This window comes from Podarcis cretensis (assembly GCF_951804945.1).
Source record: "Podarcis cretensis genome assembly, chromosome: 18".
Classification (NCBI taxonomy): domain Eukaryota; kingdom Metazoa; phylum Chordata; class Lepidosauria; order Squamata; family Lacertidae; genus Podarcis; species Podarcis cretensis.
In genome coordinates, this window is record NC_137188.1 from 1,150,942 (window position 1) to 1,171,278 (window position 20,337).

A 20,337-nucleotide genomic window follows, 5' to 3' on the forward strand; every position below is an offset into this window, starting at 1 on the left:
AGGGAGCTCCTGAAGCACAGAGCTGCCCAGAAGCACTCCTGGCCGCTGACGTGGAAGGAGTGCAAGGCCAAATGGACAGCAGCCCCCTCCCACGTCAAGCCTTTCCCAGCCCCCTCAGCATCTGCCTCCTCCCTCACCTTGGCCTGGTAGGTCTGCTCCACCTCCAGCTTGTAGAGCCGGACCTGCTCGTCATGCTGCCGGCGAAGGTCTTCTAGCGTCTGGGAGAGTTTGGACTCGCACTCCTGCTGGCGGCTGCTATCCACCTCCACCAACTGGCGCTCGTGCCGCTTCCGTGTCTCCCGCACCTCCTGCGAGTGGGGAGCAAACCCAGGCCAGGGCTCAGACTCGCAAGACCCCTTGCAGGAACCAAGGCCCTCAAGGCCCCCGTCCAGGAAACACCAGCCCAAACACAACAGGAAGACTGAGAGGTACATCATCACACTCACTTTCTCACGCCCATTCGGTGTGGAGAGTGCTGGCAAATGCCTATTCCAGGAAGATTCATAAAATGCAGGGAAACCTCAAGAGGGAATGGGGTGGTAGGAGAGGTCTCCTGCCTCCCAGCCCCAAAGCAGCAGGTCCCAAGGGTGGGCATGACCCACTGCAGACATCCAGGAAATCCAGTCATCAGGTGCCACCGTCCCCACTTCACATCCAGCCCCAAGATCTGGGCTGGGGAGTGATCTGGGTGCTGGACCAAGCCTGCCCTTTGCACCTCTGAGCTGCCAGTACAGGGTCACACGAGTGCCTCCAGCATAAGAGAGGGACTTGGAGGAAAGGAATGAAGCTCCTTGGGTGCACACCCTGCTCCCTGGTGACCAGAGCAAAAAAGGCATCAGGGAAAACGCTCCTGGTGGGGACAAATGTGAGGAACACCAACAGCAGGATAGGTGGCTACTTTTCCCTGGCATGCTCAAAGGGACCCGACCCTTCTCCTTCACAGCTCAAACCCAGCAGGACCGTGATGGAGAAGGGGGCCCTGTCTCCTCTCCCTCCCTGCCTACTCACCCCACCCCACCCAATGGCAGCCACAGCCCAAGCAACCCAGCAGCAGCAGCAGCAGCAGCAGCAGCAGCAGCAGCAGGTTCTACCTCTTCAAAAATGTTCTTCCTGAAGTCAAGCTCCTCTTGCAGACTCTGGCAGCGATTCTCCAGGTCCACCCGCATCAGAGTCTCCTTCTCCAGCTGCTTCTTTGCCACAGCGTGACCATCTTCTGACTGGAAAAGGCATTGAAGGCAGAGAGTGTGAAAGGGGAGCAAGTGTCCAAATGTCCAGGGGAGTCGTGCTGGAGATGGGTCCTGCACACTTCCCACTGCCTGCCCAACCTCTTGGCTCAACACAAGACATGGTCAGCCTCAACTCACACATGCTTTTCTAGCAGCTGCATTGGGGCCTAATTCTGACTGTGCCTTTTCCAAGCCCATTCAGAGCCAAGGCCTCTGCAGCCTTGCTGGATGCAACCAAGCAGGGTGGCTGGGGGCTCTGAGAAGGCACTTCGCACAGCACCTTATGCTGTTGGCAGCACTGCCGCAGACTGGCCTCCCAATTTAGACATGCAAATACTGACTATGAGTACTCCTTGTGGAAGGAGTTACACTTCAACCATGTAGGCGGAGGGAGTCCCAGATAGTGTGCTTCCACCCCCAAAACAGACACCAGCAGTCAGCAACTCCTAGAGAAGTCCTGTCCCCGTCCAAGATGAGCCTCATGTGGCACATTAGCACCATCAGAGCAAACAGGAGGACAAATTTCAGCACCTGACAAAGAATAATTTGGTCCAGAGAGGAACAGCTTCCACACAGCTCCTGGAGTGAGAAATGGTGGGGGGGAGGGATGAAACCTGCCAACGTGTCCCTTCGGCTACAGGCAGGTGCTGAAACGCCAGCATTTCTTGGGCCTTGTTCAAGTTTCTTAGGCCTTGTTCAAGTCCCCAAGGACTCAGCCAAGGACTCCCATGGTTCCAAGTAGGCCATGAGGGAAACAGCCTCTGGCTTCCTCAGGCTGCCAGACTACTGGAGCCAAGGAACCTGGTGCCAGGACTTCATTTTGGCATCTTAGCATCAGCAAGAGACTCAAAGCGGCAGGAGCTCAGCCCAGAGACAAGCTGACCCGCAGCCGGGCTATTCTGGGATCAGGAAATCGGGAACCAGGGATGAAGATGACTGCAGACGGCCCCTTCCCTGCTGCTTCTCAGGATGCTCTCTGCCTCTGCTGTGGTAACCCCCCCTTTACCTTGGCTAGCTGTGCACGCAGGTCGGCCACCTCCACCTCCAGGTTGCGCTTCTCTGTCAGGGTTGCCGTGAGTTCTGCTTCGCTCCGATGGAAGAGGACTTCCAGCTCCTTGATGCGGCCCTGAGATGTGGACCACTCCCCATCTTTCTTTTTGTAGCTAAGGAAGGAAAGAAAGGAAGACTCAAAAGCAGCTTCCGCTGTCATCCGAGTCGTAACAAACTCCTGCAAGATCTGGCCCCTCCTCACCCTGGGGCTATGGGCAGAGCACCTCCTCAAAGCATTGCAGCACCAGGTCGTTCTGCCTCTAGCAATCAGAGCCGAACTGACAGACAGCAAGGGAAGTGTTCCTGCATAGCAAACATGTGACCTCTGTGTCTTTCGCGTGCATATATACACGCACACAAAGGGAGACAGGAAAACTACCGCCTAGATTTGTGGGGAACGGCTACATTTGGAAATTACCGGGGGGTTTTTTCCAATAGATTTTTATTAAGATTTTAAAAATGACATGAGTAAAAAAAGAATAAAAAAGACCCAGTTAAACAAAAAAGAAAGCAAAAAAATGCGTAAAAACAAATCACATCACAAAAAAGTAAGAAAAACAGACAAAAAAAGAACAAATCAAACCTTTACATAACTTTCTTTCTTTAGCTTTTTTCCTTGACCTCCTCACACCTCCCCTCTTTGTATTCTATTTTTTTAAAAAATACATTTTTATTAAGATTTTAAAGGTTACAAAAAAGAATAAAAAAGACAATCAAAGAAAAAACAAAGAAAAAACAATGCATATAAAAAGAACATCATCAAAAAACAGAAAAAAGAAAAAGAAGAAGTAAAAAACAAGTTAAACCTTTAACTCACTTGCATGCTGTAATGGGATAAGGGGTTGCTTGTGCGTAAGCGCTAAAACGCTCCCAGTTTTGTAGTTAGTTTTAAATTCTCCCTAACCGGACAGCCATAAGTGCGTGGCTGCCTTAATCACTGGCAGAATCCGTCAGTGGGCGTTTGCTGAATTTCCTCCAACATAAAAGTTCTTTGACAGAAAGTCTCCTCCTTGATTCCCTGCGCGACAGCTTTCTGCGCAGAGTGGGCGTTCCAAGGGGAGGTCCTGAGCTCTCACCACTGGTCTCGCTTGAAGCGTCTCTGAGCCTCACCTCCGACGCTGTCTCCTCCTTCCCTCCTTCTTCAGCGGAAACTCTCCCTCTCCCCCTGCTGGTTCCCTCCTCAGCATCCGAGGGTCTCCCAGCATCCGAGAGCCTCTCCACCACCCTGAGCTCCGATGGCAGTTCCCTGACACATACATTCACTTATTTCCTTGACTTCCTCACACCTCCCATTTTTGTATTCTAATTCAATTTGGATATTTCAGCAAATCCTTCCAACTTTGTTTTTATCCTACTAATTTATCTTAACATACTATAATTCCCCTCGTTATATTCTAATTCATATAAATATTTCAACAAATCCTTCACCTTGATTTTATCCTTATATCTTATCTTAAAATACTGTAATTTTCCATTCTTTCTTTCACCAAATAACCATCCCTTTTACTTTATTTAATCTTATTTCTCATTAAAACTGTACTTATTCTTAACACATTTCCCCTAGGGTCAAAGGAAGATTCAATTCCACGATTTCCCCATCTCTCTTTAAAAAAACAAAACAAAACAAAACAAAACAAAACAAAACAAAACAAAATTATATTGTATACACTTTAAATTCCCCATTTTTCATCCACCAGATCCCCTCCCCGGTTTCAGCCTCTAGCAATAGTTCCATAAATCTCAGAAAACCATCAACCCGGAGATCTTAAATCCGAAGCTCTTAAGTCTCTTTTGTGTCCCCTCTGCCGATCTTTTTGATAGTCTTTGATGTTGAAAAACAAATCTCGGGGGAGCTCCAACCCAACGGTAATCATGTTCTTTCCTACCAAACTTCCATAGTTAAGGATAGGGCCTGTAAAATATTCCAAATCTTGTTTCACACATTTTTCAAATCCAAAGGCCCCCAACGCTCCAACCTTCACCTGGCTCAGCTTTATATCCCAAAGGTCATTTGATCTCCACATAGGATGATCTTTCCATCTTTCATTTTGTAAACCGAGCCAGGCTTCCATCTCCAAAAATTTGCTTCTCTTAGTTGCCATCATGTTGGGCCTCAAGTTGTAATCCACCATTTGCCTCTGTAGGGTTACGGCTCCCCCTTTCATCTCTTTACTCACAACAAGGTTCTCCTTCTCAAATTTTCCAGTCTGTTCAATTGGAAGAGGTTCCTGTGCCGAGTTCTTGTCAACTTCTTTTCCAGTACCCATCTTTGTTTCCAAAATTATTACATTCGTAGCCATAACATTTATCTGGACTTGCAATTTCCCCAAAAGATAAAATGCCCTGTTCAGCTCACATTGAATTTCCTTCCCAACTGCCATCCTTAAACAGTCCAAGGTCAAAGACTAGTTTCTCAGGGTTTTTATCTTTAAAAATAATTTCCCAGCTGCATCCTTACGACAATATCCCAAAGCTCCCTCTAGAGTGATTCTGGGTTTTTTTCACTCCTTCCAGCACGGACCCAAAGGTCCCATACGTTAAATTGTAACAAATCCTTCTTTCCTTTTAGACGTAAGATTATAACAAAGACAAACAGTAGATTGTAGCAAAAACAAACAGTAGAAAAAAGTCCTTCTTTTATATCTTGACAGCTGTCAAGTTTATCTATTCACCGTCAGCGAGCTCTCACAGACCACTCCCGGGTTTGGGGAAGTGGCACTTCAATTCCCAAATTAGCCTTCTCCTGCAGGCTCCCCTGCTTCCACAGAAAATATGATGGTAATTGCAATCAGTGGAATTTAAGTCCTTTACATAAAAATCTCCACAACCTTAGTTAACAGGTTCTTTGCTTCAGTTTATATACAGAAAGGGGAGGCGGACTTCCTGTTTAGACCTTCCCCGACAAGTGCCAATTAAAAAAATTTTTTATAGTACTTTAAAAGTCCAATTTCCGTTTACTCACGGGTTGTTGTTTCAAATCCAATTGTCCACAAGAAAAAGTCAGCGCTCTCCGGCAACGGCTACGCGGCTTCACTCCGTAAAAAATAGCGGTCGATTCAAAACACCGCGTCGCTCACCCGTCACTTCGGAACCCCAAAAAAGGGGTTTCCCTGTGGGTAGGGGGGCGCTCCTGGTGTCAGCCGAATCCCATGTTCCCAGGCTTCCTCCGCCTGGGATTTTTAAAGGGTCTCCGCCTTTGCCGCAGCGGCACGACCCGAATTCCATGGAGCGGGTTCCTCTCAGTCAGAGGAACGCCGCCATTGCCGATGGCGCTAACCCAGAAGTCCCCCTCTTTGTATTCTAATTCAGACAGATATTTCAGCAAATCCTTCATCTTTGTTTTTATCCTAATAATTTCTCTTAATATACTGTAATTTTACATTCTCTTCTTTCACCAATTAGCCATCCATTTTTACTTTATTTAATCTTACTCCTCCTTAAAAATGATATATTTGAACTTAATCTCTTAAGACATTTCCCCTAGGGTCATAAAAATTTCATTCCACTATTTTTCCAACTCTCATCAATTTTTTTTTCTTTTTTAAAGATCTCCATATATACATTTTAAATTCCCAATTTTCTTCCACCGTTCCCCCTCCCCGGTCTCGGCCCCTGCCGTCAGTTCCATCAACCTCCAACAGTCCATCAACCTGGAGATCTCATGTCCGAGGCTCCTAACTCTTCTTCATGTCCCATCTGCCAATCTTCTTGATAATCTTTGGTGCTAAAAAGCAGATCTTGGGGGAGCTCCAACCCATCGGTGCACATATTCCTTTTTATCAGATCTGCCAGATTTCCATAGTTAAGGCTAGGGCCCATAAAGTATTCCAAATCTTGTTTCACAGTTCTTCCAAATCCAAAGGCCCCAAAAGCTCCAATCTCCTCCTGGCTCAAATTCATATCCCAAAAGCCATTTGATCCCCGTATAAGGGGATCTCTCCACCTTTCATTTTCCAAATCAGGCCAGGTTCCCATCTTCAATAACTGGCTTCTCCTATTTACAGTCATATAAAGCCTCATCTTGTAATCCTCCATTTGCCTCAGTAGGGTTAAGGCTCCCCCTTGTATTGCAACAGCAACTTTCTCCTTTTCTAATTCATCAATTTGCTCAATTAAGAAAGATTCCTGTGCCGGGTTCTTGTCAACTTCTATGCTGATGCCCACTTTTGTTCCCAAAATATCAATACTGGTAGCCATAGCATCCATCTGTTTATGCAGCTTTCCCAACAGATAAAACGTCCTATTCAGTACAGACGCTACTTCTTCCTTAGCCGACATTCTTGATATGTTCAAGGTCAAAGCTAGTTTCTCACGGTCTATCTTTAACTTAAAGTCAATATCCTAGCTGCACTCTTGTAACAATGTCCCAAAACCCCCTCTAGAGGGAAACAGTCTCCATTTATCAATCCTTTCCAGCACAGTTCCAAAAGTAAAATAGTAACAGTTCCATTTACCTTTTCTTCTTTTTTAAACGCAGAAGCGGATGATAGAAACAATGTCTTTCTTTTATGTCTTGACAGCTAGCTGTCAAATTTATCCTGTTTACCGTCAATGGACTTTTTACAGACCGTTCCGAGGTTCAGAGATGTGGTGCTTCAATTTTTAATTTTTCACCTTCTCCTGCAGACTTCCCCTGCTTCCAAGGGGAGTAGTAATAAAAGTTTCAATCAGTGGAGTTTTAATCCTTTGCGTAAGACTTTCCAAGACCTTAGTTAACAACTTCTTTGCTTCAGTTTATTTACAGAAAGGGAAGGTGGACTTCCTGTTTAAACCTTCCCCGTTCGATGCAAGATTAAATTATTTTAGGAGTCCAATTTCCCGTTCTACTCACGGGTTGTTGTTTAAAATCCAATTGTCCACAAAAAGAAGTCAGTGCTCTCCGACAGCGGCAATGCGGCTTTGCTCCGTGCAAAAAGTGGTCAATTCAAAGCACCGTGCCGCTCACCACCACGTCGCTCTGGATTCCCAATACCGGGTCTCCTCGCAAGTAGGGGGCGCAAAAGGTGCCAGCCGAATCCCAGGTTCACAGGCTTCTCCACCTGTGATTTCTAAGGGTCTCCGCCTTCGCCGGAGGCGGTCAGACCCTGTTTTTCACGGAACCGGTTCCTCCGCTCGGGAGGAGCTCCGCCATTGCTGGAGGCGCTAACCCAGAAGTCCGGAAAATTACCGTATTTTTCGCCCTATAGGGCACACTGGCCCATAGGACGCACCTCGGGTTTTTTTGGGGGGGATGAATAAAAAAAAATTATTCCCCCCCAGCCGCGGGGCTGGTGTGGGGGAAGCCTGAGCTTCCCCCGACCCCAGAACAGACTGCTATCCGCAAGCCTTGCGAGCCCGGGACCTCCCACCGGGTACGGAAGGCTTGTGGACATCTGGATATAATATACAGTTTAATGACTGGGTTAAGGTATGGAAGGAAAATTTAAATTTACAGCATGTACTGCATTAAATGAAAATGGTATGAAAATGGTATACAGATGGTACATTACACCGGCAAAATTAGCGAAAATGTTTAAGACATGTAATAAAGTAAAGAAAAAGAAGGGACATTCTATCATATGTGGTGGGATTGTAAGAAAGTGAATGGCTTCTGGGAGACGATATATAATGAATTGAAAAAGATGTTAAAATATACATTTGTAAAGAAACCAGAGGCTTTTATTTTAGGAATGGTAGGAAATGAAATAAATAGAAAGGACTGTAAACTTTTCCAATACGCAGTAACAGCAGCAAGAATATTATTGGCCCAAAAATGGAAACAGGAGGAATTACCGACGCTCGAAGAATGGAGAATGAAACTGATAGGACTATGCAGAACTCGACAAATTAACTGGGAAGATCAGATATCTACGTGACCAAAAGTTCATCGAGGACTGGGGAAAATTTGTCGAGTATCTGAAAAGTATATGTGATGAGCAAACAACGCTGGTGGGGTTTCAAGAAGTTCTGTGAAATTTGAGGAGTATTGTCAAAATGAAATATGATTGGGAGGGTATACAGTGGTGCCTCGCAAGACGAAATTAATCCGTTCTGCGAGTCTCTTCGTCTAGTGGTTTTTTCGTCTTGCAAAGCACGGATATTAGCGGCTATTAGCGGCTTAGAAAAAGGGGGGGAAGGAAAAAAACTCGCAAGACGTTTTCGTCTTGCGAAGCAAGCCCATAGGGAAATTCGTCTTGCGAAGCACCTCAAAAATGGAAAACCCTTTTGTCTAGCGAGTTTTTTGTTTTGCGAGGCATTCATCTTGCGGGGCACCACTGTACTTAAAGGCAATACTAAATAAGGGAATGTGTAATCAAAAATTAAATATGGATGATTGTCTGAGAAGCTGAAGGAAGTCCAAAAGAGATAAGTTTGTGAAAAATTTTGATATGGAATTAGATGTATATTTGAAAATCAATAAAAATTTGTATAAAAAAAGAAAGGAGAGCCTGTGTGTCGGTCTGTTTTTGAAGGGGGAGCCCTTTCTCCCCCCCCACCCCCTCCTTTAAAACAAAAATTTTCCCCACACCACTGCCACAGCTAGTTACCTCTCCCTCCCTACCCCCTCTTCTTCTTCCCATGTCTCCTCTTCCTTCTCTCTTTTTCTCTCCCCCTCCCTCTCTACATCCCCGCCCCCTTTCCCCCTCTCTTTAAAGAAAACATACACTCTTACACACATACCACTGTAGTATACTTTCCTCTCTCATACTATAGCTAAATCACTGCAATCTACAACCACTGTTATTACTCTACTTTCTCTTCTTCTCTCTTTCTTTCCCCCTTTCTGTCTTCCCCCTCCCTTTTATTTTACTCTAATCTCCCCTTCTTTTCTTTTTCTTTGTTTCTTCTCTCTTTTCTCTTCTTTCTCTTTTCCCTCCACCCTTTGCCTATATTCTGTTTTGTCTGGTCCTGTTCCTGTTCTTAACCCCGCCTTCCACCTTCACTGAACCCTAGTATCCCTTTAGCATATGTAAGTGTGCAGGTGTGTACACATGGGTGCACCCACAAATAACCCCCCTCAAACACACTTTTCCCTTGGCCCACTCCTCTGGTCTCTCGCATCTCTGTCTGTTAACCCACCCCCTTTTTATGCGACTGTCTGTCTGTTGGTCTACACGCCTGTCGGTTTACCTACCCCCCACTCTGGTGGCACTGCTGAGGTGACCACGTGAACCCCAGAAAAGTTCTTAAAACACAGCCTAGACTCGACACAAACGGCCCGAGCGCTCTGTAAAAGCCACCAGTCAACACCTGTTCAGCTCAGCAACCCAACAACATCCAGGAACCATCACCACCACAACTCCTAACTGCAACACACCCTACTCCAAGAGGATGCCAAGTAGACTCAAACCAAAACCATTAGGGAGATTGAGAGGACACCAACCAGGGAGATGGCAAATAGCGCTGAGACTGCAACACCCCTTCAAGATGATGACCACCCAGCAACTAAACGAGATTTGAGGGAAATGGAAGCGAGATTAGCAGAAACACTGAAGGCCACAGTGGCTCCCCTGCAGATATTAAGCAACAATCTAACCTCCAAAATGAAAGCTCTAGAGAACAAGAACCAAATGCAAGAAAGAATAGAGCAATACTGGGAGGAGAACGCATGCATCAATAAGAAATTGGATGAACTGGTAAGCCACCTGGAAATAGAAAGCAGAGAGATGAGAATCAAACAAGCAGACATTGAAGATTGCGACAGACATTTGTTACAGAACGGAAGGGGGGACATATTGATGAGGTCTTACTTCCAAGGATGACTTTGGAGGGCTTGAGGCAATGACTTCAAGGACACCCTGCCCTGCAGAGATCCCCTAATCCCTTCACTGTATTGCACCAAGCACCACACGAAACCCAAGCCCTGAAAATAAATGTGTCTTTTCCCTCCCTGCGCCCCATTCTTTCAATGAGTAGACAGGATAAACAGCCAGTGTATTTTGTGAATGAACATTCTATTTACATGAGGATGCGTTCTAACCAATCAGACCACGCCGAATGCAGCCTCCAGCCAATCAATGTAATGCTTTGGTTCTGCAGAAGCAGCTCACCTCGAGCTCTTGCACGCCTCATTTGCTCTCTGATAAGCTGTTGACAGCTCCCCGCTGAGAGAACAATGGACTGAATCTATTGAAACCTCATAACCTTGTTAATCCAATCAAACTTGATACAGCATAACCAGTCATTTCTGAATGGACAGCTATCATATTTAAAAGCCTAAAAAACACATAGAAATTCATAGAAAATCACTAGTTTCACCAATTCTTTCGCTTCCACCGCCAATCTGCTTTATTATCCGAGGACTTGGAAACCACCTGGTACTCGCCATAATCCCCAAAGTGAGAGAACACGTACACACAGGAAAGACCCTATTGATGCCAAATTCACCAGCCAAGCCCTTCCTCCGCGCTTGCAAACCAAGTTCCTATTGTTTTCTTATTGTAGGTACTTAGAATGTGTTTCTCAATACATATTCTGTTTTTGCATATTTTCCCCTCGTACCCCATATGTTAATCATGTTTAACCCTCCCCTTTTCTGATGTAGTGATGATGTAATAGCGATGATGTTTTTCAAACTGTATCTTGGGAGATAGTGTGAAGTTTTAAAAAGTCCTTGTCACCCCATCCTTGAGGTTCAATCTCCTTTTGAACCTGTTGCTCAGTAAATGTGTATCTTCACCAATTTGCTCCGGTTGTTGGCTGAGCTCCTTCTTTGCTCCGCAGGGACCCACGGGCTCTGCCCGACGAGCTAGATGGCTGACCAGCCTCGCACCTAGATTTTTCCATAACAGTTTGGCACCCAATGTGGGGCTGCGGTTCTCCTGTGTGGCTGAAATCTTCATCCGGCACCGGGCCCCTTTTGCCTGGGAAGATCCCTTTGGACCCCCGGCCATCTTCAGGGGCGGTAATCAATTAGCCTCGAGAGGCCAAACCAGGGAGCAAAGGGAGATCCGGCTGGCTTATTCATCAATCCCGGGATCACAACAGAAGACGTGTGAGTATAGGTTAAAATCCAGTGCACTGGTGGGAAGGGGGTGGTGATCTCCTGGCAACTGAATTCTCTGCCCTCTTATCTATCGTTCTTCCTCACCTTTCTCTTGGTACAGTTTGTGAGAGAGACCATGGACCACTGCTCAACTCGAGGGGGGAGTTCTGAGCTCCATCTCTTTATCTTAAAACCTCCAGCCAGCCGCACCAATCGAGAGCCCAAAAGTAAGACGGAGAGGACTGGCTCAAAAACCCACCTCACCGCAATGGGCATCTCATTGAAAGCAAGGGGCTGGAGCTCTTTTTCTGAACTTTCAGCCAGCTGCCCCATTAGGAGCCTGAAAATAAGACGGAGAGGACCGGCTCAAAAACCTACCTCTCTGCAAACGGGTGTCCTATTGAAAGCAAGGGGCTCGAAGGGACTGCCTTTTCTGTCTGAACCCCAGCCGCACCAGTCGTGCCATGTAACGTGTCTCATGCATGAGCCTGCTTCTGAAAGCAAGGGGGGTATTCCGGATCAAAAATCCATCCAGGGGTTGCCAGAGCTGGCACCGCAAGGCGCGGGCATCCAGTAAGGTCCCTTTTCTTAAGCTTGCAATGATAGGTAGGAGATTACCAGGAGGGATAACCTGGGAGGAACTGGGCAGGACAGGGCAGAGTGAGAAAACACCCTGGGAATAAGGAAAAAGGAAAGATGAGTGCCGAAGGTCTGGGGAAGAGGCCAGATAGCTCAGGACTCGAGGGAAACCCTGTGAAACTTGTTAGTTAATGGAGGATAGAATAATCAGTGAGAAAACCCCTATACAGGTTAACTGGAGCCCTTACCGACCCCCTTTTCTTTTCTCCTTTCTATCCTAGACATGCATGAATTAAGAAATGGGTACCCAAGCTTCCAAACATGAGTGGGCTCCCTCCAGGAGGAAGGCTTCACGGAAGCCATCCCAATCCCAGAGGGACCCTGACTCCCCTCTTGAATTTGTACTAACTTATTGGAAATTGATACTGGGACATAGGCTATTGTCTAAGCAGAAGTTAGAAGATCTATGCAGAGTCCAGGCCCACCGGTATAGCCTCCACGAAACCCGAACTGCACTGGCCACAGGATGGATCCTTTAACAGGGACCACTTAAATTCCCCAAGGAAGCACTTGATGGAAGAGAAACCTTGCCAACTAGAGTACCTAGCCGCCTTTGAGGCAGTTAGAGGAATACTTCAGGCTCCTCACGAAGCTCCATCACTACAACTATCCTGCTAAAACCAGAAAAACCTTCCCCCCCCACGAGGGACTCCTGACCGATGACTCCATCGAACAGGCTCTGATCCCCTTTTATTACCAAGGGGCAGCACCATCAGCCCCTACCGATGACTCAGACAGTGACCCTGAACAAAGGGGAGGAGGAGCATGGGGCACCAGCAAGGTACTCACTTGCTAACAAACCAAGGCAAAAAAGGGTGCCACGCCAGAAAACCTTATCCAATGAGAAGAACCAATTGAGCCACCGGGAACCTCTAGCCAGGCAGCGGTTCAGATGCCTCTAAAGGCACTACCAATCCCACCTTTAGAAGCTAACGGACCTCCTTGAATGGTATATACACACCACCCCTTTTATACTGCAGACCTAGTCACCTGGTCAAACCAAATGCCCTCCTTAAGAGACGACCCAGATAAATGCCACCGGCAAGTGAGCACCATCTTCTCCACTCATAAACCCATGTGGCCAGACGTTCATGTTCTCTTGAACGCTCTCTTTAATGAAGCTGAGAAGGCAGACATCCTAACAAAGGCAGGAGAGGCACTAGAACTCCCAGACTATCAGACAAACCGACCCCAAGGGGTGAAGGCACTCATGACTCAAGTTCTGCGAAATGAGCCAACCTGGGACTACAACACTGAAAATGGGATCTGGTGTTTAAAGGTAAAGGTAAAGGTACCCCTGCCCGTACGGGCCAGTCTTGACAGACTCTGGGGTTGTGCGCCCATCTCACTTAAGAGGCCAGGGGCCAGCGCTGTCCGGAGACACTTCCAGGTCACGTGGCCAGCGTGACATCGCTGCTCTGGCGAGAGCCAGAGCCAGAGCCAGAGCCAGAGCCGCACACGGAAACGCCGTTTACCTTCCCGCTGGTAAGCGGTCCCTATTTATCTACTTGCACCCGGAGGTGCTTTCGAACTGCTAGGTTGGCAGGCGCTGGGACCGAGCAGCGGGAGCACACCCCGCCACAGGGATTCGAACCGCCGACCTTTCGATCGGCAAGCCCTAGGCGCTGAGGCTTTAACCCACAGCGCCACCTGCGTCCCCTATCTGGTGTTTAGATATCTCCCAAAAAAACTATATTAGACAGTAAAAAGCTGTTGGGCAGCATACTGTCAATTGGACCAATGTCCAATCCGTCCTACAAGGACCAAATGAACATCCCTCTGACTATTATACGAGGCTTGTATCAGCTATTAAGACTTGGGGATGAATAGACCCGGAAAACTCCCAGCATGAAGTCATAGTGAAGGGTTTCTTCAAAGATCAAGCCAACACAGATATTAGAAAGGCTCTCAACCTGCAGATTGGCTACGATGGAAAAACTATAAGCGAGATTCCATCTATCAATAGCAAAATCTATCTTTAACACCCGCAACGAGAGAAAAAGAGCCCAAGCAGGAGAGTGAACATGTGCTAGCCCTGAGCATGGAACCCACTTCCTACTAGGGTAGGGGTACCAGACGATGGAGAGGGACGAGGAGAACCCCCTAGTATACACAGATCCTGAGGCCCTTCCGGAGGGGGTTGCTATCATTGCCAAGAAGAGGGACACGTAAATAAGTTCTGCCCATACCTCAACACAGGAAACTTCCGGGGCAGGAATTTAAATCTCCCTATGAGAGGCAATAATTATGCCTCTTTCCCATCCTGTCCTCATACCACTCAGGGATACGGAGGCCATTCGGCTGCACCCTATCACCAACAAGCATCTCCATTCCCAGATCTGCCACCTCCTCCTTTCGATATAATGAGGAGAGTTTTATTGATAATTAGCGGGGTATCCCAACTGAACCCAAACCATCTGCCCCATCTGTGCACTATCACCTGAAGACCCTATTTGCACGATTGAGATCAATGGGCATCCCTACGAATGGCTGCTGGATACGGGAACCACATACTCAACCCTAGCAAACAGTCACCTTGAACCTGAATTGGAGACCAGGAAGGTTATGGGGCTGGACGGGATACCCTGCACGTGTCCACTCTCCCACCCAGCAAAGGTTACTTTGGGAACCTTACTAGCGGAACACACCTTCCTTCTAACCAGTAGCCTGGTAAACCTCCTTGGCAGAGAATTACTTGACTCAACTTAAATCAACTTGTAATACGCCACCTGCTGTTGGGCAACCCAAATTCCCTCCTAAATGCCATCCAAGCAGGAACCACATTGTACAGCGCTGCTGATCTATGTTCTGCATTCTTCAATATCCCTCTAGCCCCTGAAAGTCAATTCCTCTTCACCTTCACCTCGGGGCCAAGCCAATTGACCTGGACAAGACTACCCCAAGGGTATGCAGAATCACCCGCTATATTTTCCGCAATATTACACCAAGATCTACAGGGCGTACTTCTGCCTGCTGGGTCCACGTATCTATTGTATGTAGATGATAGTTTATTATGTTCTAACAGTGAGGAAGCATGCAAATTAGACACTAAACACCTCTTCATAGAGCTAGCATACAAAGGACATAACGTGTCCCCCAAGAAGTTACAATACTGCAAGCAAGAAATAAAATATATCGGACATATCCTGGGGGTAGGCACCCGAAGCCTAGTAACCGATAGGATAGAAGCTGTCACCAAGATTCCCCTCCCCAAGACAAAAGAGTCAATTGCAGGGCTTCCTTGGTAAGGCAGGTTTCTGCAGGGTGTGGATTGCTGGCTACAGTGAGATAACCAAGCCCCTGTCTGCTATAACACAAGATCATCCTGATGAATTAGTCGGGGAAGAGAAAGCATACCAGTCCTTTGAACGTCTTAAGAGGGAATTACGATCTGCCCCCGCCTTAGGCCTCCCAGATTATTGTATTCCTTTCAATCTATTCATCCACAAGCAAATGGGGGTAGCCTCAGGGGTCCTCACCCAGCCCTTCCAGGATCAGGAAAGACCAGTGGCCTATTACAGCTTACAACTTGATAATACGGCAAAGGGGGCAGTGATTTGTTTGAGAGCCATCGCTGCTGCTGCAATCCTTCTCCAAAAGGCACAAGAGATAGTATTGGGACACGAGAGCACAATCCATGTCCCTCATGCTGTCTCCACTCCTCTAACCTTAAGAGGCTGCCACCACTTTTCAAATCCATGTCTAAATCATTATGAAGCCCTCCTGTTAACCCCATCCAATGTCACCACTAAAAGAATCAATTCGCTAAATCCGGCAACCCTGTTACCTCTGCAAGAGGCTGGCACCCCACACCACGATTGTGCAAAGATAGTCCGACAAGATGAGAAACCCCGAGAAGATTTAGACCACCTCCCTCTGGAAAACCTTGATCTCATACATTACACAGACGAGAGATCCAAGGTAATAAACGGGGAAAGGAAAACCGGATATGCTGTAGTCTCTGACTTTAACGTGCTAGAAGCCAATCCCATAAACCCTCAATAGAGTGCCCAGGCAGCGGAATTGCCCTCATCAGGGCTTGTGAGATTAGTGAAGGACAAAGGGCATCCATTTATACTGATAGTAAATATTGCTTCGGATTAGTACATACTACTGGGAAGATTTGGCTTCAGATAGGCTTCCTGACCGCAGCCGGCTCAGATTTCCCACACCACCCTAGTGGAGAGATTATTAACAGCCATCCACATGCCCAAAGCAATAGCGGTTGTCCATTGCAAAGCACCTACAAAGGGGAGGGACCCAGTCTCCAAAGGGAACAGACGAGCAGACAGGGCAGCTCAAATGGCTGCAATACGCCCCCAGGGGATGAAACTGAGTTTCAAGGCATAGAGCTCCTTGTCAACATTGACTTTGAACAAATGTACCAATCAGCCACCAAAGAGGAAAAATCGGTGTGGGAATCCATTGGCGTTAGCAAAACGGGCAGGATTGGTTCCTCCCAGACGGCAGAGCCGTCATGCCAAAGGCCTGGATTCCAAAATTTGTGAGGGTCCTCCACCAGCGAACCCATTGGGGAAAGGGGAGACTAATAGACTATGTCCAAAGGTGCTGGTATGCTCCAGAAACAGCTACTGTGGCCACAGCGGCTTCAAAGAACTGTATAGCATGCCAAAACTTCAACCACAAACATGAGCCAGTGCCAAGGGCTCAAACAAGCTCTAATCAGAGACTTCCGGGTTAGCGCTATCGGCAATGGCGGAATTCCTCTGATTCAGAGGAACCCGCTCCGCGAAAATCGGGTCGTGCCGCCACGGTGAAGGCGGAGACCCTTTAAAAATCCCAGGCGGAGGAAGCCTGGGAACGTGGGATTCGGCTGACACCAGGAGCGCCCCCCACCCACCCACAGGGAAACCCCTTTTCGGGGGTTCCGAAGTGACATGGGGTGAGCGGCGCGGTGTTTCGAATCGACCGCTATTTTTTCGGAGTGAAGCTGCGTAGCCGTTGCCAGAGAGTGCTGACTTTTTCTTGTGGACAATTGGATTTCAAACAACAACCCGTGAGTAGAACGGAAATTGGACTTTTAAAGTATTCTTAAATTGGCACCGATCGGGGAAGGTCCAAACAGGAAGTCCGCCTCTCCTTTCTGTAAATAAACTGAAGCAAAAAACCTGTTAACTAAGGTCGTGGAGAGTTTTATGTAAAGGATTTTAATTCTACTGATTGAAATTACCATAAATTTTTCTTCGAAGCAGGAGAGCCTGCAGGAGAAGAACAAAATTTGGGATTTGATGTGCCACTTCCCTGGACCCGGGAGTGGTCCGTGAGAGCCCATTGACGATGAATAGATCAATTTGACAGCTGTCAGCTAGCTGTCAAGATACAAAAGAGGACTTTGTTTCTATTGTCTATCTTTGTTACAAGCTTATGTTTAAAACGAAGGAAGGACTGTTACAATTTAACGTATGGGACTTTTGGGTCTGTGCTGAAAGGAGTGAAAAGGAACTTGAATCCCTCTAGAGGGAGCTTTGGGACATTGTTTTAAGGACCAGCTGGGAAATTGTTTTTTGACCTTGGATTGTTTAAGGATGGCGGTCGGGAAGGAAATTGAGTCTGAACTGAACAGGACATTCTTTCTCTTGGGAAAGCTTGCAAGACCAGATGAATGTTTTGACTACTAATGTTATAACTTTGGGAACAAGAGTGGGTATTAGTAAAGAACTCGATAAGAATTTGGCACAGGAACCTCCTTTAATTGAACAAACCGGAAAATTTGAGAATTATGTTGTTATTGAAGCGAAGAAAGGGGGAGCCGTAACCCTACAGGTGCAAATGGTGAACTACAATTTGAGGCCTGACATGATGGCAACAAGGAGAAGCAAATTTTTGAAGATGGAAGCCTGGCCTGGATTGGAAAATGATAGGAGAGATCACCTTATGTGGAGATCAGATGACCGTTGGATTACAAATCTCACCCAGGAGGAGGTTGGAGTTCTGGGGACCTTTGGATTTGAAAGGAGTGTGAAACAAGATTTGGAATATCTTATAGGCCCTATTTTTAACCATGGAGGTTTGGTAGGAAGGAATGTGGTTGCCGTTGGTTTGGAGCTTCCCCGAGGTCTGGTTTTCAACACCAAAGACTATCAAAAAGACCGGCAGAGGGGACATGAAAGAGACTTAAGAGCCTCGGATTTAAGATCTCTGGGTTGATGTCTTTACGAGATTGATGGACTTTTGCTGGGGACCAAAACCGGGGAGGGAATCTGGTGGAATGGAAATTGGGAATTTAAAGTGTATATAATATAATTTGTTTTTTGTTTTCTTAATGAGAGATGGGAAATTCGTGGAATGGAATCTTTTTTGACCTTAGGGAAACGTCTTAAGAATAAGTATAGATATATAGGTTTGGATGAGAGTTAAGACTGGATAAAGTAAAAGTGGTCTTTAAAAATATTGTAAAATTAAGGATTGTTAGAAAGATGTTGGAAAAAGAAAATTATGTGGTTTTGGCAGAAATGACATAAAGGATTAAGTAAAAAGGAATTGATGAAAGAGAGAACGTAAAATTATAGTATATTAAGACAAATTATTAAGATAAAAACAAGGTTGGAAGGATTTCCTGAAATAACAATTTGAATTAGAATACAAAAATGGGAGGTGTGAGGAGGTCAAGGAAATAAGTAAAGGAAAGAAAGCTATGTAAAGGTTTGATTTGTTCCTTTTCTTTTCTTTTTTAAATTGACTGTATTTTTTCTGTATTTTTTATTTTTCTTTTTTTTCTTCTTTTTTTGTAACCTTTAAAATTTGAATAAATATTATTTTTTTAAAAAACCAAACAAGCTCTAATCATAGTGGATAAGTTCTCTTCCTGGGATTCCCTTGCAGGAAAGCAACCGCTTCAATAGTCACCAGGGCCCTTTTACAGAACATCATTCCCCGATATGGGGTACCCCATCGACTGGACAGCGACAGAGGAACCCACTTTACTGCAGAAGTAATCCAACAGGTGGCCTGAACTCTTGGGATAAAGCGGGAGCTCCATACACCCTACCACTCAGCCTCATCAGTGCAAGTAGAGTGCATGAACCAGGAGGTAAAGGTTCAACTGGAAAACCTTTGTAGTACCACCGGACTAAAATGGGTTAATGCGCTCCCACTAGTTCTCCATACTATTTGGAGCGCTCCCACGTAACCTTTGAAACTATCCCCATTTGAACTCTTGTTTGGGAGACCCTCCCCTGTTTTGCTGTTGTTGTTGTTTAGTCGTTTAGTCGTGTCCGACTCTTCGTGACCCCATGGACTAGAGCATGCCAGGCACTCCTGTTTTCCACTGCCTCCTGCAGTCTGGTCAAACTCATGCTGGTAGCTTCGAGAACACTGTCCCACCATCTTCTCCTCTGTCACCCTCTTCTCCTTGTGCCCTCCATATTTCCCAACATCAGGGTCTTTTCCAGGGAATCTTCTCTTCTCATGAGGTGGCCAAAGTATTGGAGTCTCAGCTTCAGGATCTGTCCTTCCAGTGGGCACTCAGGGCTGCTTTCCTTCAGAATGGAGAGGTTTGATCTTGCAGTCCATGGGACTCTCAAGTGTCTCCTTCAGCACCATAATTCAAAACCATCAATTCTTCAGCGATCAGCCTTCTTTATGGTCCAGCTTTCACTTCCATCCATCACTACTGGGAAAACCATAGCTTTTACTATACGGACCTTTGTTGGCAAGGTCTCCCCTGTTTATAACACGCTATTTCCCCTCTCATAACTTGATGTGGGGGAAGCAGAACTTAGAATCATAGAATTATAGAGTTGGAAGAGACCACAAGGGCCATCAAGTCCAACCCCCCGCCAAGCAGGAAACACCATCAGAGCACTCCTGACATATGGTTGTCAAGCCTCTGCTTAAAGACCTCCAAAGAAGGAGACTCCACCACACTCCTTGGCAGCAAATTTCACTGTCGAACAGCTCTTACTGTCAGGAAGTTCTTCCTAATGAAGAACTTATTAATTATTATGTTCAGCTTAAGAAATGGTTGCAACATCTCCACAAGTATGCTGCCGCAGAGGGACAGAATCAATCGACGTCCCAGAACACTCCTTCCACCCAGGGGACTGGATCCTGGTAAAGGTGTACCAGAAGCTATTTTGGGAGGGTCCGTTCCAAGTGCTTCTTACCACACCCACTGCCGTGAAGGTTGGAGAAAAAAACGCTTCGCTACACAACACGAGGTGCAAGGCAGCCCAACCACCCCAGGAGGTGCAGGAGAGCCAGGGAGAAGACTACACCTTTGTCACCCCGCCTCCTGCTGCAACCTCCTAGACAAGAAGGAAGAGACCGGACCAGGTTGGGGTCAAGATCGGGCCCTACAGATGAGACCAGATACCACCTCCGAGCCCATCAGGACCTCCAAAGTTGTCCCAGACACGACTGCGATCAAGCTACGCCTCAAACGCCAGTGACAGCTCGCCGCTTCGTTTGCTTCATTTGACAGCTGCTTCGCTTGAC

The 20,337-nt window shown here is 46.6% G+C and overlaps 2 protein-coding genes across 2 annotated transcripts in view; both read right to left on the reverse strand.

Annotated features, from left to right (window-relative positions):
- Nucleotides 1-20,337, reverse strand: part of THOP1 (thimet oligopeptidase 1) — a 285,623-nt gene that overhangs the window by 40,602 nt on the left and 224,684 nt on the right. The gene's annotated exons all lie outside the window — the stretch shown is intronic.
- Nucleotides 1-20,337, reverse strand: part of LMNB2 (lamin B2) — a 38,843-nt gene that overhangs the window by 6,236 nt on the left and 12,270 nt on the right. Inside the window, exons 3-5 of the mRNA XM_079960659.1 lie at nt 2,233-2,389; nt 1,092-1,217; nt 138-308 (exon numbers count right to left, since the gene is read on the reverse strand). Of these exons, the coding sequence (XP_079816785.1) occupies nt 138-308; nt 1,092-1,217; nt 2,233-2,389 (454 nt within the window). The remainder of the gene's footprint in view (nt 1-137; nt 309-1,091; nt 1,218-2,232; nt 2,390-20,337) is intronic.